At 45.2% G+C, this 27,904-nt stretch overlaps 1 protein-coding gene and 1 long non-coding RNA gene across 5 annotated transcripts; one reads left to right on the top strand and one right to left on the bottom strand.

The window, feature by feature from the left end:
* The first annotated feature begins 4,258 nt into the window (after positions 1 to 4,258).
* Positions 4,259 to 19,735, top strand: TNFRSF1A (TNF receptor superfamily member 1A). Of its 2 annotated transcripts, none has more exons than XM_030534461.1 (10): positions 4,259 to 4,444; positions 12,499 to 12,673; positions 13,203 to 13,331; positions 13,688 to 13,834; positions 15,710 to 15,788; positions 16,023 to 16,105; positions 16,337 to 16,459; positions 16,804 to 16,841; positions 17,684 to 17,834; positions 18,406 to 19,735. In XM_030534461.1, the coding sequence occupies exons 1-10, from the start codon at positions 4,406 to 4,408 to the stop codon at positions 18,672 to 18,674; spliced, it is 1,233 nt and encodes a 410-aa protein (XP_030390321.1). In that variant the 5' UTR covers positions 4,259 to 4,405; the 3' UTR covers positions 18,675 to 19,735. The 2 variants fall into 2 exon arrangements, with proteins under 2 accessions (XP_030390321.1, XP_030390311.1); XM_030534451.1 differs by having other exon boundaries at positions 4,261 to 4,444; positions 16,023 to 16,114.
* Positions 15,795 to 27,904, bottom strand: LOC115635545. 3 transcript variants are annotated; one of them, XR_003996627.1, is made up of 4 exons: positions 27,389 to 27,904; positions 25,803 to 25,916; positions 23,013 to 23,151; positions 15,795 to 16,022 (listed from the first exon to the last, which is right to left on the bottom strand). It is a non-coding gene; the product is annotated as an uncharacterized LOC115635545 (long non-coding RNA). The 3 variants fall into 3 exon arrangements; XR_003996626.1 differs by lacking the exon at positions 15,795 to 16,022 and adding an exon at positions 20,462 to 20,620; XR_003996628.1 differs by lacking the exons at positions 15,795 to 16,022; positions 27,389 to 27,904 and adding exons at positions 20,462 to 20,620; positions 26,497 to 26,892.

Raw genomic sequence — 27,904 nt, 5'->3', positions numbered from 1 at the left:
CTTGTCTCCCCCCACCATTCCCTGGTGAGTTCAAACCCAGTCCCCTTGAGTCTTACACAAGGAAAAAAACAATCAGGTTCTGAAAGAAGAAAGCTTTTAATTAAAGAAAAAATAAAAATTATCTTTGTAAAATCAAGATGGAAAATGTTTACAGGGTCTTTAGCTTATATAGACTAGAGAGAGTCCCTCCTCCCCTAGCCTAAGATACAAGTTACAGCAAACAGAGGTAAAATATCCTTCCAGCAAAATACACATTTGCATATTAAGAAAACAAACGTAAAACTAATTCGCCTTTTCTAGCCAGTACTTACTATTCTGAACATGAGAGACTGTTAGAAAGAATGGAGGCAGATCTGGTTGCACGTCTGGTCCCTCTTAGCTCCAAGAGCGAACAAAGAACAACCCAAAAAGCACAAACAGACTTCCCTCCACCAAGATTTGAAAGTATCTTGTCCCCCATTGGTCCTTTGGTCAGATATCAGCCAGGTTCACTGAGCTTGTTAACCCTTTACAGGTAAAAGAGACATTAACCCTTAACTATCTGTTTATGACAGGAGTACTGTGTCCAATTTTGGGCCCCATGCTTGTAATAAACAGATAGCTAAGGGTTAATGTTCTTTTACCTGTAAAGGGTTAACAAAGGGAACCAAACACCTGACCAGAGGACCAATCAGGAAACAAGACATTTTCAAATCTGAGTGGAGGGAAGTTTTGGGTGTGAGTTCTTTGTTCTTTGTCTTGGTGCGGTGACCCTCTCAGCTCTGAGAGTGATCTTTCTATCTCCAGGCTTTCTAATCTTCTGTTTCCAAGTTGTAAGTACAAGGATAGTAAGACAATAGGTTTATATTGTTTTTTTGTATTTACATGTGTGTAGTTGCTGGAATGTGTTAAATTGTATTCTTTTTGGATAAGGCTGTTTATTCATTTTTTCCTTTAAGCAATTGTCCCTGTATATTGTCACCTTGATACAGAGACCATTTTATGTCCTTTTTCTTTCTTTTTATATAAAGCTTTCTTTTTAAGACCTGTTTGAGTGTTTTTCACTGGTTAAGGCTAAGAAATGAAGGGAGGGGGAAAATCTCTTTGTGTTAGATTTACTAAGCCTGACTTTGCATACCCTCTGGGTGAGGGGGGAGAGAGATTAGATCTCTCGGTACTTGTGTTTCAAGGACTTGAAGCAGGGAGTATCCTAGGGTCCCCGGGGGGGGGGAATCTGGGAGGAGGTAAAGAGGGGGAAGGGAAATGGTTTATTCCCCTTTGTTGTGAGACTCAAGGAATCTGGGTCTTGGGGTCCCCTGGGAAGGTTTGGGGGGACCAGAGGTATCAGGCCCTAAAATTCCTGATTGGTGGCAGCGATATCAGATCCAAGCTAGTAATTAAGTTTGGAGGTTTCATGCTAGCTTCTCATGTTCTGAACTCTAAGGTTCAGACCTGAGTAGGAAAGTTATGACAACGCTACAAGAAAGATGTGGAAAAATTGAAAAGAGTCCAGCAGAGGGCAACAAAAATTATTAGGGGGCTGCAGCAATGACTTATGAAGAGAGGCTGAGGGAACTGGGATTGTTTAGTCTGCAGAAGAGAGGAATGAGGGGGGATTTGACAGCTGCTTTCAACTACCTGAAAGGGGGTTCCAAAGAGGATGGTGCTCGGCTGTTCTCAGTGGTAGCAGATGACAGAACAAGGAGTAATAGTCTCAAGTTGCAGTGGGGGAGGTTTAGGTTGGATATTAGGAAAAACTTTTTCACTAGGAGGATGGTGAAGCACTGGAATGGGTTACCTAGGGAGGTGATGGAATCTCCTTCCTTAGAGGTTTTTAAGGTCAGGCTTGACAAAACCCTGGCTGGGATGATGTAGTTGGGGGATTGGTCCTGCTTTGAGCAGGGAGTTGGATTAGATGACCTCCTGAAGTCCCTTCCAACCCTGTTATTCTATGAGAAACCTTGGTCCAAAGACAATATGATCCCAGTTTGGAGTAAAGAAAGGAACTTTTATACAAGTCTCAAAGAACTTACAAACTGAAGGGACAACATCTAAATGAGGGAGTTCTTTATCATTAAGCCACTTAAACCATGCTGTTTTCATATTCTTTTTTTACCACATTTTTTTATTACTCTTTTAGTTCAGAGAGACAAGGTGGATGAGGAAGTATCTTTTATCAGACCAACTTCTGTTGGTGAGCGAGACAAACTTTCAACCTTACACAGAGCTCTTCTTCGGGTCTTTTAGTTCATTCTCTTAAGGCACATTAAATAAAGCAGGAGTCATCTGGAGATATAGTAAGCACAGAAACCTTGTTTCATGTTTAGCCATTTTTGTGCTTCCTTGCCAAATTGTTTAGGCAAATAGTGAAGAGACTTATCAATTTTCTCTAGTTTCTATTTTTAAATATAGCCATACGTAATTCCATACCAAAAATATATTAAAATAACATTGCCTAATGAAGCATCCAGAAGTCAGAATATGTCCCAGTTAAGATTTAATGGGCAACCTTAAGTCTACGTCCTGGTGTTTCTGTTTTACAATAGTCTTTGATTACTGGATCTCATACTAGTTTTTTCTGTAGGTCCTGTCTCATTTCTTAAGGAAAAAAAATTAAAATAACTCGTTTGGGTAAACAGCACAAAGACAACCAAAGTGAACCAGGGTTTGTGTACATCTTAGTATAGCCCCGTAACTGAACACTCTGGAGTTCTGTGATCACAGCTGGAAAATTGTGACCTCTCTTGTTAGTGCACTCCCCTTTCCGCTACCAGAGGAGGTTTTCTTATTTGGATTGTTTCTTGATTATTAATACAACCAAACCGTGGTTTAATGATAGTTAACCTAAAATTTTAAAAGGGTGGAAATAAAAGTAAAAGGCCAGCATTTATTGCCATGTTCAATGATGATAATACAGTGCATGTGGCATTCGCTTCCATTGGCAACATACTTCATATACATCCAACATACGTGAAAGCAGTGTGCACCTCACATTAATCAAACTTGCTTCCTGTCACAAAACCTTAACTCTGACTTCCTATTTAATTGTCTCAAGAAACTGGCACATCTTTAAAATTTTTATTAAAGCTAATGTTAAAAAAATTATATAATACATAGGTTGGGGAAAGAGTGTTGGTACATCTGGGTATAGTGCTTAGATTATCCACAAATACAAAGTTAGTTTTAAAAGTCATATGCACTGTCATAGAGTACATAATCAGCAATAACCCAAATTTAGGTGAATAGATTTAATAGTACAGTTTAGTTATTAGAATCCAAATACTTGGTACATCACTCATGGAAAGTTATACAGAGATTTGGTTGTGGAAAGCAAAATATATCAATAAGTGAAGATTATCCCTCAGTAATTGAGAATTTGGTTGGTTGTCCATTGAGAAAATACAATCCTACTCCACACAGTCCAAACATGGGTAATGTTATATTTTGCCGTTGTTGAGTTTGCTCATAAGGATTTTGCATTAGGATGCATTACACTTGCTTTATATTTTTGAAGGTTTTCTTTGTAACCATAAGAACTAGAAATTGGGATTAGGGAGAACAAGATAGCACCCTAAACCCCCCCCAGCAAAGTGCTGGTTCACCGATATGACTAGTGCTATTCAAACCCATGCCCCCTTGCCAGATTCCAAAGTCCTGCTGAAAATAATGGAGGTGTTAGAGCTGTTCAAAAAAAGTTGCAAGACACTTTTATGGAAAGTGCAAAATAAACTAAATAACCTCTCCATTATAACATATGTATATAAATATATATGTAGATACTATAAAGAGCACCAATTACTGGCATATATATATGTAGCATTGTTCATAGTAGGTTTAATAAGAGTTTTACACTGCAAATGGCTTCTTGAATGCTGCTCTTTACAAAGGGGTTATCTGAGTCTCATGTCTAGAGAGTCAAGGTGGGAGAGGTAATATCTTTTACTGGACTAACTTCTGTTGGTGAGAGAAACAAGCTCTCAGTCTTGTGGAGGATTTACTAGGAGGTTGGGGATTGATCTCTGGGTTTCTCTCTGACCCTTGAGGTGGAAGGGGTGGGTCTGTCTTCTTCCACAAGAATGAGGAAGATTAGTAGGGAATATGAATTTCTCCTACCCTGAGGGAAGGGTTGGCATTAATGAGAACAACTGAGTTTTTGTCCCATGGGGAGGGGAGAGTGAATGGGGTAAGGGCTGAATCTCTTGGACTCTGTGCTGTGGGTAGGGGAGGGTTAACTTTACGGTTCCATGTTGCCTCCCTCCTCTGCCCCCCCCTTTCCTGTTGCTTTCTCACCCTTTGCTGGCAGGAAGTTGCAGAAGTTACTAGTTTCAGTTTGTGTACGGTCTCTTGGTGCTAGATTCGCGTTAGCCTTGGGGGGCATCTCTGTAGACGGGGGTCTTATCATGGGGACGTAGGAGACGACAGAACCATGGCCCATCCGGAGCCTTCCCCTGCCTTGGTGGCTACGGTGAGTAACACTTGGGATGAGCACCTAACTCCCAACAATCAGTCACCAGGCTGGAGAGTCGGATTAATGGGAGCACAGGGCTGGGAGTGGTGTAGGTCTGGTTGGAAACTGCAGGAAGACTGGGAGGGAGTCAAGTCTCTGAGTTGTATCCCCAGGTCTGGGAGGGCTGTGGGGTCTGGTGGGTTAAAATGGGAGGAGAGTGAAAGTTAGGCAATCGGAGTTTTATTTTCTGATGTGCCTTTTGTGAGTCCCTTCCATTCTGGGGTCTCCTTTTCCCCCTCTGTAGAAATGGGATGGTACTGATACCCTGCCTCCCCTCATGAGCTGCTCTCTCCTCCACTGGTGTTGTGACCCCCTAGAACTGTGGTCCCCACATGTTTTACTTTGCCCCCCCCCAGCTGGGGCTGGGCCATGGCTCCTGGAGGGAGGGGTGTGGATAGGAGTAAAGGGGGCAAGGCTGTGGCCACAGCTGGGGAGCGTAGCCTTGGGAGGGGGCCGAGGCCCCTGTGGCAGGCCCACAGTCGGGGCGCAGGGCTGTGGGCGGGCCAGGGGTGGAGCTGGGTGGCACTCCCCCTGTAGGGGCTGGCCTGGGCACCAGGTGTGCCACTCCCAATGTTCCTCGGCAGCCCCCTGGGGTACACCTCACAGTTTGGGGACTTCTGCCCTAGAAAGACTGTGCTCCTGTCCTTGATGAGTTTTAGAGAGAGAAGGTTGTAGAGGTAATGTATTTTTCTCTGTGGGTGAGAGAGAGAAACTTTCCAGCCACACACAGCTCTTCTGCCTTTCCCAGACCTGAAGAAGAGCTTTGTCTTGAAAGCTTGTCTCTTTCACTAACAGAAGTTGGTTCTTTAAAAGTTATTACCTCACCCATCTTATCTCTAATATCCTGGGACCAACAGGGCTACAATAACACTGTATACACCTGATGAGTCATGGGAGTCCGTGAGCTTGCACTCCTCTGGTGGGGTTCCCTTACATAAGCTAGGCTGAAAGTTAGCCATATCCCACTTGGATTGGTGAGTGACCTGAGGCTGCTTTCTCTCACTGTAGTACCACAGGAAATAACACAACTATGAAGGAGATGCTTCTCCTGAGGTTCCCCAGCCACGTCCACAATCCTACAACATCTCTGCTTCCTCCTGCAAATGCAGTGCTCTTAACAGTCCCTGTAGTCCTCCCACCACCTACATTTCCAATACCCCCCAGTTCCACAAATTTGGATAATGAATGTTGTCTTGTGTTTCCTGTCCCTATGTATCTAATCTCTTCAGTAATTCCTGTTGCCTCATCTCCTGTGTCTAAGTCTCCTCCACTCTCTCTCATTCCCAGGGGTGCCATGGGGGGGGCACATCCCCCCCGTTTCATACCACATTATAATTTTACCAGTTGCGGGGGAGGGCTTGCAGGGGGGCTATTTTCCTTAGCCCTTTGTAACCACGCCTCCCAGAACTAGGTGCCTGGCCAGCAGCAGCTGCCCTCCAGTTACCCAGCTCCTGCCACCATGGTCCTGGCAGTCTCCCCTTCTTTGGGAAACTGATCCATGGCTGGCAAGGTGCTGGGGGACCTCGACCAATGCCAGAGGTGGCTGTGCCTGAGTGGGTCTCTGCTGAGCTGGTATGGGGGGAAAGGAAACCTGTCTGTGCTGGTGCCTCTGGCTCAGGAGTGAGAGCGTTCAGTGTCCTGAGTGTATGGCTTAGAGACAGCTTAGGTACACGCACACAGTCGCCCCGCTACAATCCTTCCCAAACGCACACACTCACAGTCTCTTACACACTCCCCCAACACACTCACTCTTTCACACACAGTCTCCCCAAATGTGCGTGCACACTCTCTCACACACTTGTATTATTATTATCATTGTTGTTACTACTTGGTACTTCCTGTCGAAATGTGCAATATACATATATACTCTGTAATTTTATTCTCTGTTATTTTAGTTTTTTTGACTGGTCTGTGCATTTCATAACTTTATTTCTCTTACGCTTAAATTTAATTATCTGAGTAGTGAATTCTAAAATGCCTAACCTGTCCTGGCTGGAGTAATTATCATTATTACTTTTATTACCATATTGTGCTTTGTCATTCATTATTTAAAGTGGTACAATCAAATAATATCCTTCTAGAATGTAAATTTAGCTTGTACTCACCTTAGCTGTGCCAGTTGTTTTTAAAATACGCTAAATACAATTTGAGACACTGTGCAGATGAAGGTCTCTTATTTTCAAATTGTATTCTTAATTATATTTGTAAAATAACTTGAAGTTTATATGAGAATAAATGTGGTTCTAAGTCTGATAGTAATGATGGAGTCAAATGTTACTAAGTCACGTACATGATTGTGATTGGTAAACATAAATGCCAAAATAATTAGAAAAATACATTTGTATTCTTAATAAAAGAGAAAAAAAACTTAATCAGATGTTACTAATTACGTAAATACCTTTTTAGTGGAGTGAAAAACAATTGACTAAAATAGAGTAGATAACAGCAGTAACACAGAGAGCAGATTTTATTTATTTCTATTAAAGATAGTGTACAAAGTATCAAACTTGTGTTTCTGATATCTGTGTTAAGGTTCCAAAACTGATACCTCAAAATTTGGGATTGGGAATATCTAGCTGTACTATTCCCTGATTGTTCTAAATTTACATGTAAACTTAATATATAGCTTTAATTGATGTTTGTATATATTTTTCTTTCTTTATAAAGAAAGTAGATACAGTGATCCTATCAGCTAATTTCTAGGTTATCTACAAAAAAAACCAATGTAAAGTTGCCCCTCCTCCCCCAACCTGAAATAGTGCCCTCTGATATTCCACCTTGTGTAGTCAAAGCCCTTCAGCACCTCCAGTTTCCTCTGCCTCTCCAGTGCTCCCTGTCTGGCTTTATTCACCCTGACTCTTGGAGTGATAGTTCAATTTGAGAAATCTCCAGGGAACCTGAATTGGGTTCTCCATGGGGGCCTGTGAAGCTGTGTTTTGGGGTTTCCACAGGGCTTTATATTCCAGGGGAATATTCCTGGAGTAGGATTCTTTAGTATTCAGTGACTCTAGGGGTTACTGTGTCACTCTGGTGTTCTCGCCTCAGGCAGCTGCCTCTCTTCCCTGTTCCTGACTTCCTGCCATACCAGAAACAATTAATTTTTAATGAGCTCCCTCCCTAATCTGTCTCTGACTCAGCAAGAGGTTGGATTTACAGGAATTGCAGTTGCTTTCCAGACCTGCCAGCCAGCCTGGAGATTTTAACTCCTCAGTTGCTGGCATTAGTCAGAAAGAAAGGAATCTCTCCTCTCCTAAGCAGCACTGGAAAATCACTGCCTTGCTGAGGGAAGGATTAAGTGGCATTTACCCCCTAAAACCTATATGAGAGTTAGTACTGACTCAAAGGGGAGAGTGCTCCCTTCTGACTCACCCATAGTTTTATGTGCAGTACAGCACCCACTAACACTATGTTTGGGCAGTGGGGTGAGTACTCAGGGATATGTTCTTATTAAAGCATGACTCCTGCCCCCCAAAATCATAATATTTTTTTACAAAATACGAATTGGATTTCTTTATTTGATTTTTGGGTTTTGAATCTTTAGGAAGCACTTGAGTCACATTGTCAAGCTTTTTCTCTGCAATTCTGAGGGCCAGTAACTTCCCTCTTTTAAAAAAAGAAAGTTGAGATTCTCATGTAATTGCGTGACTCATGGAGGTGGAAAAATACTGAACATCAAGAGATTTGTGAAATAGTCATGAGAGTTGGCGACATTGAAGCTTGCGTTCACCAATTAAATATTTGTATTCTTGCTTTACAAACGTTTAGCACAAAGAAACTAGCCTGCAGCCAGTGGAATAAATGTAATCTAAAAGTGTAGGGGCACAAGGAGCTGGGTCCACAGATAAGCTTGAATTTCCCCTCCTCCCAAAAGTCTCCAGTAGCATCAAGTGCTGTATTTATACCATAAAAGCCAGAGTACTTGTACACATAAGGGTTTGTTTACACTTGAATTTTTAGTTGTTTTAACATATTAACACTGTAATGTGACCGTAAATTCTAGTGTAGATGCTACACTAATGTTTGTTCTAGCACACAAACATTAAAACACTGGAATTAATATGTCTGGGGAAAAACTATTGTATAACACAGACGAATGACTTATTAAAACACACAGAATAGAGGAAGTGAGCTTACCTATTCTTTACATTTTAATAAAGCCTCTACGTTGTAAAATTTTGTTGTCCTTTGAAATAATCACTCAAATGTTTCTTCCTGAAGGAGATGAAAACTCAGCAAACTGATGATGAGCCTATGATTATTTCAATACTTTAGCCACTGTCTTCTAATTCCAATACTGTAGCCAACTTGTAATAACCAACAGCCCCTCTATTCCCCTCTGCAACTATTTATTTTCTTCCCCATTTGCTCCCTCTTTTTCTTCTCCCTTGTTGTCTTCCTCACCTAGTTCCTTTTACTTGCTCACATCCCCCTCACTTGTGGACATCTACAGTACTTTCAGGCTAGGCAGGAGTGCCTGTGAGGTGAACTGCAGAGGTGGTGGCTTTGGGTTTTGCCAGGCTGAAGATGGGCAGGGGGAGGGGAGAACGTGACTCTCAATGCCTCTCTGCACCAGCCAATAGCTGTGGTGGGTGAGGCCTGTGCATTGTATCACCACCAGGACATGCAGAGGATGGGCATATATAGGTGCTCTCCCTCCCCATCCCAACTGACAGGCACTGTAACAGGTGTAGACAGCTACCTGAGCTGGCAGAAATGTGGAACAGAGAGCTAGAACTGGCTCCTTGATGAAACAGCAAAATGCAGTACAGTTGTGGGGGTCTGGCCTAGATAACTACAATGGTATGCAATGTGTAATTTTGGGTTTAATTACCAGTATTTTACACAGCTTGAACTGCTTTCTGATTCTTGTTCCCTGAGGTATGCCTCAGTGACTAAAAACATGATTCACCAGCACACATGCTGTGGTTTGAACTACTGTTTAATGTGGGGAATAAATTCCATCCATTTTGTAAACAGACAGGTGTTAGCATATATTTATTCCATCTTTATCTGTGGAATGGGTCCACTAAAATCGAGTTGTAAATCTGACCATCAGAAAGCAATTTCTCTGGATTGCAAAGGATGTCTGAACCTTGTCCTGGTAAGTTGCTATTTATGGAGCATAACAACCTCCTTCAAAGTAGCTCATGCATGTCTTGCCAGTATGCTGCTTACTTCAGGGCTTGGTAGCTGTCACGGATTCATAAATGACTACTTCTGTAGACAAGCAGACTCACCCCTGTGGCACCTCCTGCTGGTGACTTCCAGGAATTAGCTCAATTTCCAGCCTGGAGCACCCTCTGCAGGCCAGTGATCCACCTGTCCTCTGGCCCCAAGTCCTTCCCTGGACCCCAGTGACTCTTAACTGGGGTGCTTCCCCCTGGCAGTATCCCACCAATCCTCCCAGGGGAATCCCCACCCCACTAACCCCACTTTGCCTCAGTATTGGCTACTGCCCAGTCTCCATCTAGCCCCCACACCCTGGGGCAGACTGCAGTATCAGCCACTCATAGGCAAAGGGGTTTGGACCTGCTGCTTTTGCCTACCCATGGGCTGCCCCCTGCAACACCCAGTATCTCTTGGCCTAATGCTAGGCCACAGCCTGTGGCTCTCCAGCTCCTTCACCTTTCCCCAGCCCTGCTTCACCCAGGTACCCTGTGTCCAGCAACCAGGCCCTTCTCCCTCTACAGCCAGAGGGAGACTGAGTAGGCGCCTGGCTCACTGCCTCTTATAGGGGCCAGCTGGGCCTGATTGGAGCATGGCCACAGCTGAGCCTACTTTCCCCAATCAGCCCAGGCTTATTGCCCCAGCCATAGCCCTCTTCTGGGCTGTGTTTAATGCCTTCAGGGCAGGAGCAGGGGTCCACCCTGGTACAATATGCATTAACAAAAGTCCTTAATAGTTCTTGGGGATTAGTTATTATGGTATTTTGTGTGTGTAAAAGGCTGAGTCATTTGTTTCATCTTTGGTTTATAGTTCTTTATTATTCCTCAGATCTTGATCAGTAATAAAACTTATTAACCTTTTATGTATTTGTAAAACCTAGAAATGGCTGTCTTGCAACTGTTTTCAGAAAATCTGATTCATCCTTGTCCCTTCATCTGTTATGCCTGAAGATGTGGTATCAGAGTAATCAACTTACATGACTTTGTGTTCTGTATGCTTGGCCTGGGCTTTTCTAGTATTTCCTATATTTATACTATGTACTTTATTTACATTTGGTTCATGTTTATAAATTCCCATGGTATCTTGTTGAAAATTGCTTCTTTGGCTAGAACATCAGCTTCATAATTATCAGACCACCTGCATGAATGCTCTTCCACTTTCTTTCCAGCAAACAATCAATTGCTATAATCAGTTCTTTGTGTCTAACTGGCTTACCCTTACAACTGTGGAATCCATCTTGCTTCCATGTGAGTTGGTTAATGGCAACTGTCCATCTTGAAAGTTGATGATATAAGTGCCAAAGCAGTTCAGTTACTATGTGTCATGCTACAGCATTGTGAGTGGCTAAAAAGACCAATTCTTGAGTGACTATTCCTGTCACAGATAATGTGGGCATAAAGCACAGGGCAAGAAGATAAAGTTGGTGCACTACTAGCTCTAGAGGCCTTCTGTACCGTCCTCTCTCAACCACCTCTCTTCAGCCTCTTTGAGTCCCTAGTGCACTGTATCACTCCAGTATGGCATGTTGCTAATTGCATCTTCCCAGCTTGCAGTGTTGATGTTGACTGTTTTCAAGTCCCTCTTGCAAACATCTCTGGACTTGAGCCTTAGAGCATCCCTCAGTTGGTTCAATATATCACACAAATGTGCATTTAAATACATTCTTAATCTTTCTTTGTTTTGTGGCAACTGAAAGAGCTGACGGTCTCTTACCTGTTATTTATAATTCATAGCTCTCTGACATTTTTTTGAGAGAGGAGGTCCCCCTCTTTGCCAGAATTTCATTTTCCTAACATTTCTGTAGCTTTGAATGGTTTTCACATGTGTAACTTTCTCTTAAAAATTTTTAACTTTTGAGAGGGGAATAGGATGTCATACAGATGTAATAGGCACCTTTGTATGCTTATCTTTTCCAAAACCCACAACCACAACACTTTATTATCTTTATTGGTTTAGCTTTCACTTTGCTAAAGTTCTCACAGCAGAAAAAAGTCTGTTTCTTTGCAGCTGGTACTAATCCCTTTCACAAGAGCAAGTTAGGAAAACATTGCACTCAAATAAAATTACAAAGAACTTATAAAAGCAAAGATCAAAACAATTTCACAGAAGCAAAGCAAAACAAGTACATTCTCACAGCACACTTCTCATTGAGAAGTCAGCCCACCCCAGGTACAAAGGAAAAATGTTATTTAACTCATTATGCCTATATAGGCCACCAACATATCAAGTGTTAGCCTTTAGATGTGTAGTGCATTAAAAACTTTTCACATAGGGTTTTCTTTCTTTTCTCACAGCCCAGTGTTTAACTTCTCAATAATCTGTGTGAGGTAACATACAAAATAAAAAAGTTTTTAAATGAGAAAGGAAAATATAATTTTTCTTTAAGGATGGAAATAGTAATAAGACTGCAGTCAAAAATATTCTCAGCTCACAGCTTTATAAATTATTTTGTTAAAGCAATTTCCCCAACCAAACACCGACAAAACAAAAACATTAAAATAAAGGTAGGGGGAGATACTCTTATAATTATAGATGAGTGAGTTACTGTAATGTTGTTACATTGCTCTGTCTTTGTAGTCCTGGAGCATATTAGTTTTTAAACAGTGAAATGTGTTACAAAAAAAGATTTAATCAGGAATCAGGTTGTCTTTCGCATGACTCAAGTGAAGGGATTTCAGTCCTTCCTTAAAATTCCATGTGGTTCATAGACCTTATATCCATTACAGTCTCTCTTCAAGCAGTAGGTCAGTTCAGTTGGTCTCATTGTCATGACAGGCTGGTGCTAGGCTCAGCTGTGAATTCTACCCAAGGAAATGTTTTCTCACAGTGGTCTTTTCCCTTTCCAGCTCATTCTAACTCTGGCCTGGGTGTGGGCTGAGGAATGCTTGGGAGTAGCCCCAAACTCAGATACCCAACAAATCCATGGGATAGCCCTGGGGAGAAAGAAGAGGGAGCCAAAGTGTCAGGTGGGAGAGTACCTACACTCCAACAGGACCCACTGCTGCATGAGATGCCACGCAGGTACAGTAGAGTGTAACAGTGAGTCTTTACTGCTAAGGCCAGAGAGGCATTACTGTTTCCTGAACTCTCAGTCCAAATATCTCTTGTTCCCAAGCTATCCCTGGTGAGAATGCCACATCCTGGGGTAAAGGAGACATGTACTTTTAGTCATGGGATGTCCTCTCCCCTTGTCCCTTCACCCTGGTGAGTGCATCCCCTGCTGGGGCTAAGGAAACATAATTTACCTGCACTCTCAGCCAGATGCTGCTCAAGACAATCTGCTGCCTAGGCAAAACTTCAGTGTGCACCCCTCACCCCTGCCCCATCCCACTACAAAATCACCCCACCCTTTAGCATGCCAGGTCACAATGCCATGGGAGGGCCACTCCCCAGAAAGCTGCTATCCTAGGCAACTGTCTACTTTGTCTATAGTTAGAGCAGCCTCTGAGCTCTGGGTTCCCCTGTCCCCTGCAGTGTCCCTGGCTCTCATTTGCCCTAGGAGAATGTCTGTCTATGCCTGTCAGATCCTTGTTAGGTGATTCTGTTTCAGGGACTTACTTGGCAGAAGACTGTCAGTCAGACATTCTTGCGACCCGCTGCATGCGATGTCCTAAGGGCACATTCACGGCTACGGATAACATTTTGAGGAAATGCATTAGTTGCCAACGGTGCCGTGCAGGTGAGTCTCACCCGTGGAATGACGGGGATGGGGGAAGTGGGTGGCGGTGGTGGGACAGGGACTGCAGGAGTGGACACGGGGATACGGTGGTGAGGAATGAGGATAGAGTGGAGGTGGGTGGATAGGGACAAGAACAGTGGAGGAAAGTGATAGGGACAGTGTTGGTAATTGCAGTGGAGTGGTGGTGTTTTGATGAAGACATGAGCCTGTAGGGAGTGATCGTCAGGCTCTTTGCTACCAACTCTTAGTTGGGGAAAACAGAGGATGATGATGTCTGTTTCTGGCCTGTACTGTCACCATGAAGAGGACCCAATGGTGGAAAGAGGGTGGAATCATCTCTCTCTCTCACCCCTCAGAATTACAGCAGATAACACTGTCTGAGTGCACTGAAAAGAAGGATACAGTCTGTGGCTGTCAGACCAACCAATTTCAGAGTGAACTCAATACTTTATTCAAATGTAAGAACTGCAGCCCATGCCACAACGGGACCATCCGGCAAAACTGTGAGTGTGACACAGACAGCTGCTACTGCTGCCAAGGCAGGCATAGCAACCCCTTCCTCCCACCCACTTGCCTTGGGGGAGCCATATCCCTTGTCTTGGTGTGATTTCTCTGCTGGAGCAATTTCTTGTTCCTTCCCTCCTACTGTATTTCCCTGAGTCCAGGAATGATGTCATCTTTTACAGTCTTCGCTACTCCTCCTTGCCCCCATGCAACCTTTGCTCCCCCAACACAGATTATATCTCTGTCCCGTACCACAGAGTGAATTTTCTCCCCCCCTCCATATACCCAGGAGAAATTTCCTGCTTCATATTAATTCCTCCCACCCTGCCTGTGCTGGAGCCAGTCCTTTCTGTCCTGAGTAAATTTTTCCTTCTGCTCTGGTGTGGATACCTGTCCCCCGCTGCTCTGGAGCAATGTCTTCCCACTCCCTTCAACAAGCCCTGGAAGGATCCTACTCTCTCATACACTCTGGAGCAGTTTTACACCTCCTATGTCCTGGAGTGATGCACTCCCACACTGTTGTAGAATCATTTTCTCCATTGCTCCCCCTGCCCTTGATTGATTTCCCTCTCCCTTGCATGGGGAAGTTTTTTCCTCTAGCCTCTCCCTGACTTGAGAGTCATTTTTTCTATACTCTCTCCTTATGGAGAGACCGAGGGTCTGTCTACACTTAAAATGCTACAGTTGCACCACTGTAGTGAGTCAATGTAGACACTACCTATGCTAATGGGAGAATGCCTCCCATTGTCATAGATAATCCACCTCCCTGAGAGATAATAGCTAGATTGATTGAAGAATTCTTCCATCGACCAAGCACTGTCTACATAGGGACTTAAGTCAGCTTAACTATGCCACTCAGGGGTGTGGATTTTTTACATCCCTGACCAACATAGTTAAACCAATCTAATTTTCTAGTGTAGACCAGGCCTTGGTTCTGCACCACCTCCCTCCTGACCTAGACTCACTTCCTCCTCCATCCACTTTCTCCTGTAGTCTGTTTTCTTTCTTTTCCCATAGTACAGCTCCCTCCCCAGTTGTTCTGAAGCAAGTCTCCCTCTCTTTGGGAATTTTCCCATTCCATATCTCACACCTTCCCTGGTATGAATTTCCCTGCCCATTAGGCGAGTCCCCTCCTCTGGCCTGCCCCTTCCCGTTCCAGCTTTCCTCTCTCTCTCTCTCTCACACACACACACACACACTTGCCCTACAGTGACTTCACTCCTCCTCCTGCCCTTGAGCAATTTCCTTCCCTCTCCTCTGACTTAAAGCTATTTCCCTCCTTCCTCCCCCTAGTGCTCTCCCCATCCCCCCATGAGTTCTGGAGCCATTTTCCCTCCCTTCCTCAAGTGAGTTTTGCCTCTCTCTGCCATGTCCTGCAGCTGGTGACTTCCCCTTGAGCAGTTTCCCTCACAGCTGCACTAGAGCATTTTTCCTTATAGATATTGCCCACACATGACACCCTCAGAGTGATTTCCCCCTCCCCCTGCCCTGATTGGCTTCCTCACCCATGCCTGCTGCTCTGGAGCCACTTCTCCCTCTCCTTCCCCTCCTGCTTGCTCTGTAGTGAATGTTTCCCCTTGTGCACCTCTCTATTTCCACCCTTCAACCCAGTTTCTGCTACACTGGAGCAGTTTCCCTCTATCCTGTGCCTGAGAGTGATCTCCCTGCTCTGGGATTGTTTTCCCCAACCACCATCTACCGAGGAGTGCCACACCTGCCCCCATCTCCTCCCAAACACTCCTGCCATCAAGTGATTCACCTTCCTGACAACAATTTCCCCACCAACAAAGAGAGATCATCCTCTCTCCACCCTAGAGGGATTTTCCTTCTCTGTCATCTCCCCTGGGGCTGACATTTCCCTCTTTTCTCTACAGGTACAAAGAACAGTGACACGATCTGTGTATGTCACCCTGGATACTTCCTGCACAAAAATAACTGCAACCCTTGCAGCAGGTTGGTTTCCTGTTCCTATGCTCCCCCTACTTGTGCAACAGTGAGCATGGACTCCATTAGATGCTGACCTTCGGCAGGCAGATTGAATAACCTCATCTTCCAGGCTCAGGCTGCCCCATAGTGCTGTCACCAGGCAGATTTGCAAGGAGCTGTGAAATGGGCAGTCCCTGGGAATACTTGATACATGGTGCCCTCGCTCCCCACATCACTCAGATTTCTGCTTCCCTCTTTCAGCTGTAATGAAGAAGAATGTAAGAAGGACTGTGCCACAGTGCTGAGACCATCAACTTTCCCCTCAGTGCAGGATGACTACTGGGGTTCGCAGGGTATTGGCATTCCTCCAACATTTGCTTCTGCTTTCACTACCAACCCCATCGCCATCTTCCCTGCCCTATTACTGCCCTATCCGTCCTCCTCTCTCCCCACTTTTCCTCTGCTTTCACTCCCATCCCCATCTTTACATGTTCCCTTTCCGGTCTTGCTCCTGTCCTTACTTCTACTCTCTCCCCTTCCTTCTGTTACTCACTCAATCTCTCTCCCTCATCTAGGTCATATCATCTTGCTCATTGGCCTCGTCGTTGTGCTTGCAGCTAGCCTGGGGCTACTCTTTGCAGTTAAAGTGATCAGGCAATACCGCCAAAGAGTGACAACTGCTATCTTTTACTCATGTGGTGAGTACAACAGTCTCGGTGGTAATACTGGCTGGACGGATTTCAGGGGGCTGGGGAGGGAGATACGGGACTCAGCATCCCATTGGTCTGACCTAGTGCAAGGATGGAGGTGCATGCCAGAGTAGATGAGCTCACTGTCCTGATCTTGGCAGTTCTTACAGTCTTGCATCTATTCTCACACCAGTGATGAGAATCCCTCCCGTGAGCTTGTTGCTGGGATTTGTGCAATTCACCACAATCCCTCGAGTGAAATCAGAGCTGTGGAGGCACCCATGGGGCTTGAGCTGCTTTTTCTGTTTATCTTGGATGGAAGGAACTGAAAACAATTTCTCCTTTTTTTTCAGTCTCTACGCAGCAGCCAAAGAAGGAGACAGTATCTGAAGTAAGCATGGCACTCAGTGCAGAAACCTACCTTCAGATTATCATTCCCTTCAGTCCCATTCCACCTGCCTGGGGCCCAGGGCAATGTTCTTCCCCCAGCCTGTTCTCAGGGTTCGTACTTTTGAACGTCCCGAGCATTAGGGCTCTGGGCTGTATACCTAAAGAGACAACTTCTCAGTTTCACAGACCGCCTGACTAGTGAGGAGTAGTTCCTGAGTTCCTATCCCCAGGCTTCATCTTGCCCCATTCTCTCTCTCAGGATTCATGCTTCTCAGACACTTGCAGATGGGTCTCATGTCCCCTCCATTCCCGCCCCAGACAATCCTTTATGCCTGGCCTGGCCAAGCCCGGCAGATTTAGCTCATTTAATTTCTCCTCAGAACTTGATCCCTCCACCCCCCTGAGCATTTCTGTGGCTCTTCTCTGAGCACCTTCAGTTTGTCGCTACCTCTTTGGGTTTAAGGGACTCCACAAGACTGTATAAAAAGGGATTGTCCCCTCCCTCCTCTGGAACTCATCTGAGATCTCTTAGAGCATTTGGCCCTGAGCTGGGCTCCTGGCATGACTCAGTTCTGTAGATGTTTCCTCTTAGACCCCCATTTTCTGATGCCAAGAGAAAGTTTAACCCTCTTGCTGTGTGGGTAAGAAATGTTTGACCACAGCCTCACAAATAAGGTGTCTGGGGGAGGGTCTCCTCCCTCATGGGGAAGTTTTAACTCCTGGGTCCCTGATCCACATCTCTCTTTACCTTGTTAAGTGTGCAGTGGCAGCTGTTCCCCTCAGATATAGTGGGTGTTGAGCTGCCACAGTGGTGATTCCAGAGTAAATACTTGTCTCTCACAGGTTGTAATGAACGAGAGGAAAGCTGCCACCTTTGCTCCTGTAACACCCCAGATCGAAAAAATGTGGACAGCCAATGCTGTGCCAAGGTCAATGGTTGAACAGGAGCTACCAGATTGTGTCAGACCTGCTGGAAAGACTCAACTCCCAGACAGTGAGTGCAGCTCCCCCTGAGAAACAGGATTTCTTCATGCACATGGGGGTGGGATGTGCATGTGCCTGTGCAGCATGTGCACCTGCATGCATATGTGCATGACAACTCTGTGCATCAGTTGCAGTCCTGTGCCCAAACAGATCTAGTACATATGAGTTCACATGTGTTGGTGTTTGCCTGAGGCCAGCGAAGAGTGGCCTGTTGCATGTGTCCAGTTTTGGACAGTCTTGTTTTGGTGAGCTTATTGCCTGCTGTACTTTACTCTGTGAATGCATGGCAGTGACACAGTGCAAGCATCTTTACAAGAATGGCCTGGCATGTGTGCACGTGTACGCAAGACCATCCCCGTGAACAAGCTTGCGAGGCCCCCCATATTCATTTGTAGATAGGCTCAGACCCAGATGTGACGTGTCTGTGTGATCGCTCAGAGGGGTGCAAGACCTGATTTGGGGGAGGTGCTTCCCAACACAGCACCATCATGTTTCTCACCCTAGACTACACTGGTGCCATTTGCATCCCCGCTCCACTTCCCCAGACCCTGCTGCTGATGTCCCCTTGCATGTTTCACCAGACCCTGTTGTTCTCTATACTGTGGCGGACCATGTCCTGCTGTCTCGGTGGAAGGAGTTTGTGCGACGCCTGGGGCTGAGTGACTATGAGATTGAGCGAATTGAGCTGGAGCAGCGGCGCGTGCGGGATGCCCAATACGAGATGCTGAGACAGTGGAGGCTGCAGATGGGCCAGGGTGCCACAGTGGAGCGCATCAGCTACGTCCTCAACCAGATGGAGCTGAGTGGTTGCAGCGAGGCTATCCAGGAGGCGCTGGCCGGGCAGCCCTAACCCCCATTCTTACCTCCTGCACAGGCAACTCTAACCTCTTCTGCTTTAGTGCTCACTTCTGTAGCTCTGACCTGCCTCTTCAGAGAGGATTCTAACCCATTCTGTCTTTCTTGTGCGTCTCCACCTCTTTTCCCCACCCACTCTGATATGTTTGTTGGGGTTGGCAGCAGGTGATGCTGGTGGAAGGTTAATGATCACTTTTCAGTAAACCACAAAGTTACTTATGCCTTCAAACCAGGACAAAGTCCTAGAGCAGCTGCCATGGGGGAGCACCTCTGAAAGGACAAAACAGATTGATTGATTCTGTGACCAAAACTTGGAGGCCAACATATAACACAGAATCCAACCTCCCAGCCCTGGAAAGGGAACGTCGACTGGGGTCCAGTCATGGATGTTCAGGGGTTGGATGGTGCCACCACAAGAAAGAGGGAGAAGTTAGCTTCCTGTTCCTCTATTGCTCGAGGGGAGTAATGGAGTTTCTCAGGTGCTGATAGGTCAGGTGAGATTGCTGCTATTTCTATAGCTCTTTTCTGCACCTAAAACACATGTAAAAGAGCATTAACAAAGTACATGTATATGTGTCACTGTGCATGGACAAGAGCAAGTGTGCATGGATGGGAGTGAGTGTGGCTTTGAATGTGTTTGCCTGTGTACATACATACTGGTTGAGAATGGAAAAGTGCATGCACATATGGTGGCATGAGTGCATCTGCACATCTCTGCTTACACTCAGGCAAGCCAGGCGTGCGTGACTGTGGCCTCATATGTGTATCTGCCTTTGGATGATTTGCTTAATCTGATTTAGCTGCAAGTATGATGGCATATATTTTGTTAGGGACTTCTGAATAATTTCACACTACTTCCCAGTCTCCATCCCATGAGCACTCACTGTTACATTCTTCCAAGTGTTAGCCCTTGTGAGATGTGGAGTAGCTAAGGGCTCAAATTATCCTCATACCTTTTGAGCATGCATTCTCTGTCTCTTGCAGAGGGCCAGGAGGATTGTTTTTTAAACTCTTGTAAATACACTAAACGCTCTGAAATAAAAGCCCAGTTTATAATCCTGCTTCCAGTCTGCATTTGTCCATGTAGTCTTCTCCTGCATGCCCCTGGAAGAGAGAGACAGGAGCAGGGGGACCCCAGAAGCAACCAGCATGGGCCACAGCCAGAGATGGAACATTGGATTTGTGGAATCAAGAATCTCCTCTTTTGTTCATAGAATTCAATTGTCCCAGAGATGTGGGGAAGTTGGAGAAGAGCTGGCTGGTTGCGAGTGGGGAAAAAGAGTGAATGTGAGCATGAATGGAGGCCTCAATACATTTGGAAGATTAGTTTGTTAATGAGGTCCCAGCAAACTTTAAGTGAACTTGCAAACAATAGACAGTTAATATTAAAAAATAGTAAAATCTCTTTGATTAAGCACAGGGAATAATTATAGTGAAGAGGCAGCTCCTCTATAGGTAATGTTAAGATCCCCTTTCTATTTAAAGCTCTGTAATAAAAAAAATGTGCTCTTAAATAGCACATTTTTGTAGATCTCCAAGTGCTTTACAAAGAAGGTCAGTATTATTAATTACAGGTGGGGAAACCCGAACATAGAAGTGAAATAACTTGCTTGTCATTGCACAGGTCAGAGGCAGTGCGTCAATAAAACCCAGATCTCCTAAATCCGGGTCTAATGTTCTATTCACTAGCCCCGCTTGCTCTTCTCAATTGGGGGCCAGTTCTTTTAATCAAATGACTTAACTTAGACAAAGTCTACACTACTAAATTAAGTTTACGTAAGTTACTTCGATGTACAGCCATTGCTGCAATTGACTCGGTTTTACATGTCCACACGACGCTTGTGTCCTCACCAGGAGTGTTTGCACCAATTTAGGATAGCTTCTGAAAAGTAGCAACAGTCAGCGTAAGGAACATAGTGTCTTCACCAGTGATACTCAGACCTCAGGAAACAAATTAGCGATAAATCAACATTACCCAGAAGTAGTAGTAGCGTGAATTCATTGTTTCATTTACTATAGTATTATATATTCATATTTAAACAGTATATATATAGTTCTCACAGTAAAATGACTGACCAAATATTATTATTTTATCAACTACAATTGGTTAATAACAGTAAAAGGATTATGATTGGTTAATAATTAAATCACACAGTATTTTAATATCATGTGCTGCAAAGAGCCACAGGATACACATTAAAGAGTCATTCGTGGCTTGCGAGCCTCTGTCTGTATATCACTGATATACACAGGGCTTGTGCAACCACTTAGGCAAACTAGGCAGCCGCCGAGGGCGCCTAAAAGCCCGCTCAGGCAAGGAGGTGGAGTGGAGGTGAGCTGAGGGGGGGGAGGAGGGCCACCTGCAGTAACGGGGGGGAGGGGGCGCACAGAGGAACAACTTCCCACCTCAGCTCACCTCCACTCTGTCTCCTCCACTGAGCACACAGCCCCCGCTCTAAGTCTCCTCCACTCGGCGCCGCAAGCCTGGGAGGGGAGGAGAATTGGAGCGACACCAGCATGCTCAGCGGAGGAGGCGGAGCCAAGGTGAGTTGGGACAGGCTCCCCAGACGGGGTTAGCTGCCACGGGGGGAGGGCTCCCCGGATGGGGTTAGCAGCCGTGGAGGGGGGCTCCCTGGGCGAGGTTAGCTTCAGAGGGGGGTAGCTGCTGGGGGGGGCAGCAGCAGGCTCCTCAGGTTGGGGGCTGGGTTAGCTGGGTGTGGGGGTGGCGCAAGGTGGAAGTTTTGCCTAGGATGCGAAACTTTCTTGCACCAGCCCTGGATATACACTGACATTGCGTCCATCTAACTAAATCGACCTAAGCGCTATGCCTCTCATGGAGGTGGAGTTATTAAGTCAGGGTAGTGGGTGAGTTACATCAGTCGGAGTTGCATTTTAGTGTAGACACTTGAGTTAGGTCAACGTAAGTGCCTTAGCAGGCTCAGCACAAAGCATTTTTATCCTTTTCACAACCTAACCTTTACTTGTAAACATACAACTATATAACAACAATTAACTGCTATAGGGTCACTAGATATTCAAAGACAGGGACACAAAATTTATAAGGGAAAGAAAATTTTCAGGATTGTTTAAAGCAACTACTGTTATTATCTTTGAATTTTATAAGACTCTTTTACACCAAGCATGCACTTAATTCGTTAAAATCAAATGATGTTAAGGTAAGTACACAAAGTAAACCAAAAGCCCTAAAAAACCTTAAAAAACCACATATTGTTGTCATCAAGACAATTTCTTACTATATTAAAGTAACAGAAAACACACCACATTCTGAACACTTAAAAAAGTACCATAGAGCATTCTTAAGACTATTTCATACACTGAAAGTCATTATCACATTTAGTACATGTGATACATATAAGCACAGGTATGCCTTACATCAGGGCTTCTCGAACTGGGGGTTGGGACCCTTCAGGGGGTCACAAGGTTATTACATGGGGGATCGCGAGCTGTCAGCCTCCACCCCAAACCCTGCTTTGCATCCAGCATTTATAATGGTGTTAAATATATAAAAAAGTGTTTTTTAATTTATAAGGAGGGTCGCACTCAGAGGCTTTGCTATGTGAAAGGGGTCACCAGTACAAAAGTTTGAGAACCACTGCCTTACACCAATGATTGATGCATTCTTGATGCCATGAACCATTCCAGAAAAGGTGGGGGGAAACCAAATCGCATACCGCAACATTTTTGTAAATGCATAATTGTCAATGCATTGCAATTCCATGAACAATTAAATCTAAAGTGGTAATCATATTAAACATTTAGATTTTAAAATACATTGGTCACTGCTTAATGTAATCAGTAAGGTACAAGTAATTAATGGTATGAATTATAACTGTACTGCCATATATCTCCAGAATCCTTTTGAATACAGTTAACTGTACTGCTTTGTATTTCCAGAGTCCTGAACACGTACAGTTGCATCATTTCATGCCTGCTCAAGCCAATATAAAAGGTTTTTTTTCACATTATCCCTGCTCTGTTTTTGATTCATATTTGCCATTTTACATGGTTCAGTTGACTGTCAGAGAAGTGACTGAAAGATGACAACTTTAGAAGCAATTTCTCTTTAATTACTCTTTTTTATTACAATATCTGCTACCATTGATGATAACAGAAGAAAAAGAGATATGGTAGCTCTCTATGGAGGATTCCCAGGCCATTCCTGTGCACATAAACAGCCTTTGTCATGGAGCACTCTCTGCCTACCTGGTGCAGCTACTCGGAAGCAAATAGATACTGTACCTCACAGTTTTTTTTTAATTAAACAGAGTATAAGAATGTGAACTCCAAATATTAATTGGATTTGCATACTCACCAGAGGTGCCTTCTCCAGCATCACGCTTGGCCATGATGCTGTTCTGTGACTGGCTGAACTGCTCCGGGGGTTACAAACAGTTCCTGGTTCTCTGGGAGAATGGATCCCTTGCTGGACTGTCTCCCATTCTCCTTAGTAACTGCAAGAGGGGGAAAAGATGCTTATCTCTCTCTGGCTGGTCATGTGCATGTTGAGCATTGCATGCTTCACAATGGGCATCCACTCATGTGTCAGCCAAATGCGAATGAAGGATTGTGAAATTAACAGGAAAAGCGGCAGGAGTTATTGTGTTTAGGGGTAAGACAATTAACTTTTGAAACTGTATCTGGCATGCAGATGAACCCCTAGTGATCTCTTCAATTTGTGAGGACAAGCTGCCAGCAAACTTCATCTTATGAGAAGAGGTCTTTTCAACCAGGCTTGGTTGGAAACACTGAAGATAACTTTTGGTGGGATAAACTTCTTAAGATAGAAAGATAACTTCTTAGTTAAATTTAAGATTTAGAAGGCATGTTATGATGTTGTTTTACATATAACCATATGTTCCGATCTCTTACACTGCTTTTTAATTTAATCTCTATTCTTTCTTTTTTCTTCTAACTGAACTGAAGTGCCATGCATAACACAGGAGCAAGGGTATAAGGTGAAACTGGGGTACATTGTTCCTTTGGAAACAGAGGATCTGAGATTTCTGTGGATATCCCATGATCAGGGGATGATAATATAGGGGGACACTCTGAATGGGCTCATGGTCTGGTGGACATCTGTTGTCAACCTACAAGGCAAAGACAGAGCTGGTGTAGCTCAGAGGATAGTGCTTGAGTTGCTGACAGGCTGATGTGTTAGGGAACCAATACCCGGCCAGCACAAGCAAGACCCCCTCCATGCTGGAGGGAGGTGGTGACAAGGTAACTCACAGTTCTGGATGCCTTAAGAAGCATTACAGCAGTCACAAAACCTTTTTAGAACAGTTACAGTAGGGGGTATGTGACTGTAAATTGATACCAACCCCCCTTTAGGCTGAGGCAGAAAAAGCACCATCTTCTTCTAATTGTTGCCAGTTCTTTTGTATCTCAAGAAGTCCAAGTAGTAGCTAGGCTCTGAGAAAGAGGGTGTGACAAAACACACCCCTGTATTCACACCCTACACACTATTGTAATAATCTTTGTACAATGTATGCCTTGTAAGTTATCATGTGAAAACTCATAATTTGCTGGTCAATATCATTCTGATAAAATATGTGTGATAACATTGTATGTGAAGTTATAAGATTTTTCTGTATGACATTAATATCTGTTCCAAACACCACAGCCCTGCCCAAGTAGAAGTCAGCAAACAGGTCTATCCTAAACAAATGAATGTGTGCCTGCCTTAATTTGTATTTAAGCAGTAAACAGAATCATCAAGCAGGAGGGAAAACACAGGAAATTCAAACAGGTGAAAAAAAACATTAGGGAATATCCTTCCACATAGACTCTTTGTCTCCTGGGTCTCAGCTGGAAATGTTTTTCAAGAGGGGGACTGAAACTACAAAAAGAAGGGAGAAACACCCTAAGGTACCCCTCTTTCTCCTCCTGTCCACCTCATCCTCTGCACCTGGGCAGATAAAACAGCTATTGGACTCTGGGGGCAGGGTTCTGACCTGAAAATTTGGTCAATAATCTGCTGGAACATGTAGTAGAAAGTTTGCTTTGCAACTAAGTTGGTTTCTCTAGTAGATATTAATAGGCATTTTATCTTTATTTTTCTTGTAACCATTTCTGACTTTTATGGCTCATTATTTGTGCTCACTTAAAAGCTCTCTTTGTAGTTAATAAATTTGTTTTATTGTTTTATCTAATTCAATCTACTTAGAGTGAAGTGTCTAAATAATTATTTAAGGCAATAAGATTGTATATTATTTCCTTAAAGCAGGGGTGAGCAAACTGTGGCTCAGGGGCCACACCTGGCCCTTCAGACATTTTAATCTGGTCCTCGAGCTGCTGCCAGGGAGTGGGGTCAGGTGCTTGCCCCGCTCTGCATGTGCTGTGGCTCCCAGAAGCAGCAGCATGTCTCTCCTCTGGCTCCTAAGCATAGGGGCAGCCAGGGGGCTCAGTACGCTGCCCCCGCCCCTAGCGCCACCCCTGCAGCACTCACTAGTCAGAAACCACTGCCAATGGGAACTGCAGGGTGGCACCCGCGGACATATCAGTGCGCAGAGCTGCCTGGCCATGCCTCCGCTTAGGAGCCGGAGGGAGGACATGCTGCTGCTTCCGGGAGCTGCTTGAGGTAAGCGCCGTCCAGAGCCTGCACCCCTGGCCCCCTCCTTTGCCTCAGCCCTACCCCCTCCTGCCCTTCAAGCCCCTCGGTCGCAGACCAGAGCACTCTCCTGCACCCCCATCCCAGAGCCCACATCCCCAGCCGGAGCCTCCTCCTGCACCCTAAACTCCTCATTTCTGGCCCCACCCCAGAGCCCACACCCCACAGCCAGAGCCCTCACCCCCTCCCATACACCCCAACCCCCAATTTCATGAGCAATCATGGCCTGCCATACAATTTCAATACCCAGATGTGGCTCTCAGGCCAAAAAGTTTCCCCACCCCACCTTAAAGGAATAATGGACTTAATCAAAATATACATATGCTGGGGACAAAGCAACAGTTACACTGGCATTTCCTAATTTTGAATGCTTCCCTTATTCCACTGTATCAGACTCAAACTTCTTGTCTGTACTCTCAAAGCCCTTCACAATCTAACTCTGCCCTACCTACCCGACCTTATATCTTACAGTAAGGTTCATGTCTGTCTTACCTCTACCGGTGATGCCAGCCCGCAAAACTCAGTTCTCTACTATGATAAGCACTTCTGTGGGAAATGTGCTCAGTCAGAATCCATCAGAATTCATCTCTTCAGAACTCACCTCTTCTGTAATGTTTGCAGGAAAGTACAATCAGATAATGGCTGGACAAGTGGCAAATTGTGATCACTGCTTTTCATTGGCTAAGAATTGTGCATATCCTTTTGTTTTATTTCATTCTACCCTTGCCCACTTGTGTCATCCACCTGTTGTGTCTTGTCTCTTTAGATTTATAAACTTTTTGGGACAGACACTGTCACTTGCCCTCTCTGCTTTCAGCACTTTAGCACAGTCGGGCCCTGGCCTGGTTGGCCTCTAGGTGTTACTGGAAAATACAAATAAAAAATAAGGCCATTGTGCTTGACAAAAGAGAAGGAAGAGTATGCAATACTATGTGTTTCTTCCGTCTCTTAATTATTTTTAATTGTTTTGTATTTAACCCCATGTTTAAATTCACTCTGTTCATAAATTTAACTATTTGCTCCATTATCTTTCTGGCAGTTATCTCTCAGGCGTTACTCAGTACATAGTTGATATCTACTTCCCTCACCCCAGGATCAGGAACAAGGTTAGTGTGGTAGTGTCTAGCACCACAAAAAGTGGTCCTTGCCCCAAAAAGCTTACAATCTAAGGTGGACAGATGCTCACCTCACCAATGGGTTATCTCAGAGTTTATAGTGGTGACCATCACTGTATCTCAGTGCCTTCCATGAAAAATTAACAGCCATGTCCCTAGAGCAGTGGATCTCAGCCAGTGTCCACGAGCCCTTTCAGGAGGTTAGCAGAGCCCCATGGCTGGCCCCTAGTCTCAGCACTGAAGCTGGCGCCCCCCTGCACCAAAGCTGGGAGCAGCACAGGGCTAACAATTGCACACCCCACCACAGCCAGGAGCGGTGCAGGACTGATGCCAGCACCCCCTTAAGCCCCCAAAGCCAGAAGAGGTGTGGGGCTGAAGCTGGGAGCCCCATTGCCCCCCCAAAGCTGGGAGCAACCCTAGGAGCCCCCCTCCATACACAGTATCTAGCTACCCCCTGCCTGCATCCGGAACTACTCCCCTGCCTGCACACAGCCTCTAGCTACCTCCTCCCTGCACCCTGAGCAGTTTTCAAACTTTTTTAACTGAGTTCCTCCTTTCAGTTATATTTTTTGGTTGCATCCTCCACAGCCGGGACAGGCTGGGTTGCCTCCTGAGTGAGTCAGGAAGTGGAGGTGGTGCTCCACCCCTGGACCTTGTGAGGTCCCTGTAAATAGAAGTAAAACTATGTCTGTGCCCAAGGGTCTCCCCCTGCCCAGAGCCCAAAGTTCCCCCACCCCCTGCTGGGTCCTGGAGTTTGTATAGCACCTTGAGGGGGGGCCTCAGCAAAGAAAAGGTTGAGAACCCCTACCCTAGAGGACTTTGCAATACAAGGTAAGTGTTAGGTAGATATAACTGGTGATAAAATTCTAAGTCATCAGGTCTCAGCATGTGATGGTGGTGGCAACAGCCATGATGGCCCTTATGATGATGCCAAAGCAGTACAAATATTCAATTATCGCACACCTGGCTGATTCCATCTCCTCTCAGGTTAAGTGCAATATGCTCAGCTAGCTGCTAAAACAATCCGGAATCTCCCCAGGGATCGCAGAGAAACCCCCAATCTGCCATTCTTGCAGACACACGTGGTTTGCAAGTGTGAAAGGAAACAACAGAGCAAGAATCCTATAAATCATCTTTACAGGTTAAAATGCCCATCCTGCCGCCCTCCTTCCCCTAGCAGGGACAGTTTCACAGCCAAGCAGAGCGCTTTCTCAGGGGGAGAGCAGGGTGTGGGAGCCTCAGCTCTAACCACCGTGATCGGCCTTGGGACTAGCTTGACGCTCAGACCCCGGAGCTGGCGGGGGAACATGCGGGCGCCGGGGCGGTGCCGGGCAGAAAGGAGGGCGAGGGAGCGGGGCGGGAGGGGACAATTCAGCTAAACTGACACCTCCAGCAAGGAGCGCAGCGGGCGAGTCCACCCTCGGCGCCTGCCGGAAATGGGGCCTCCAGGAGAGGGAGGTTTTACTCCCGCCCCAAGGC

The sequence above is a fragment of the Gopherus evgoodei genome, chromosome 1 (genome assembly GCF_007399415.2).
Source record: "Gopherus evgoodei ecotype Sinaloan lineage chromosome 1, rGopEvg1_v1.p, whole genome shotgun sequence".
NCBI classification, from domain to species: domain Eukaryota; kingdom Metazoa; phylum Chordata; order Testudines; family Testudinidae; genus Gopherus; species Gopherus evgoodei.
The sequence above is the reverse complement of the archived record's forward strand: the minus strand, read 5'-3'. Positions and strand labels throughout refer to the sequence as shown.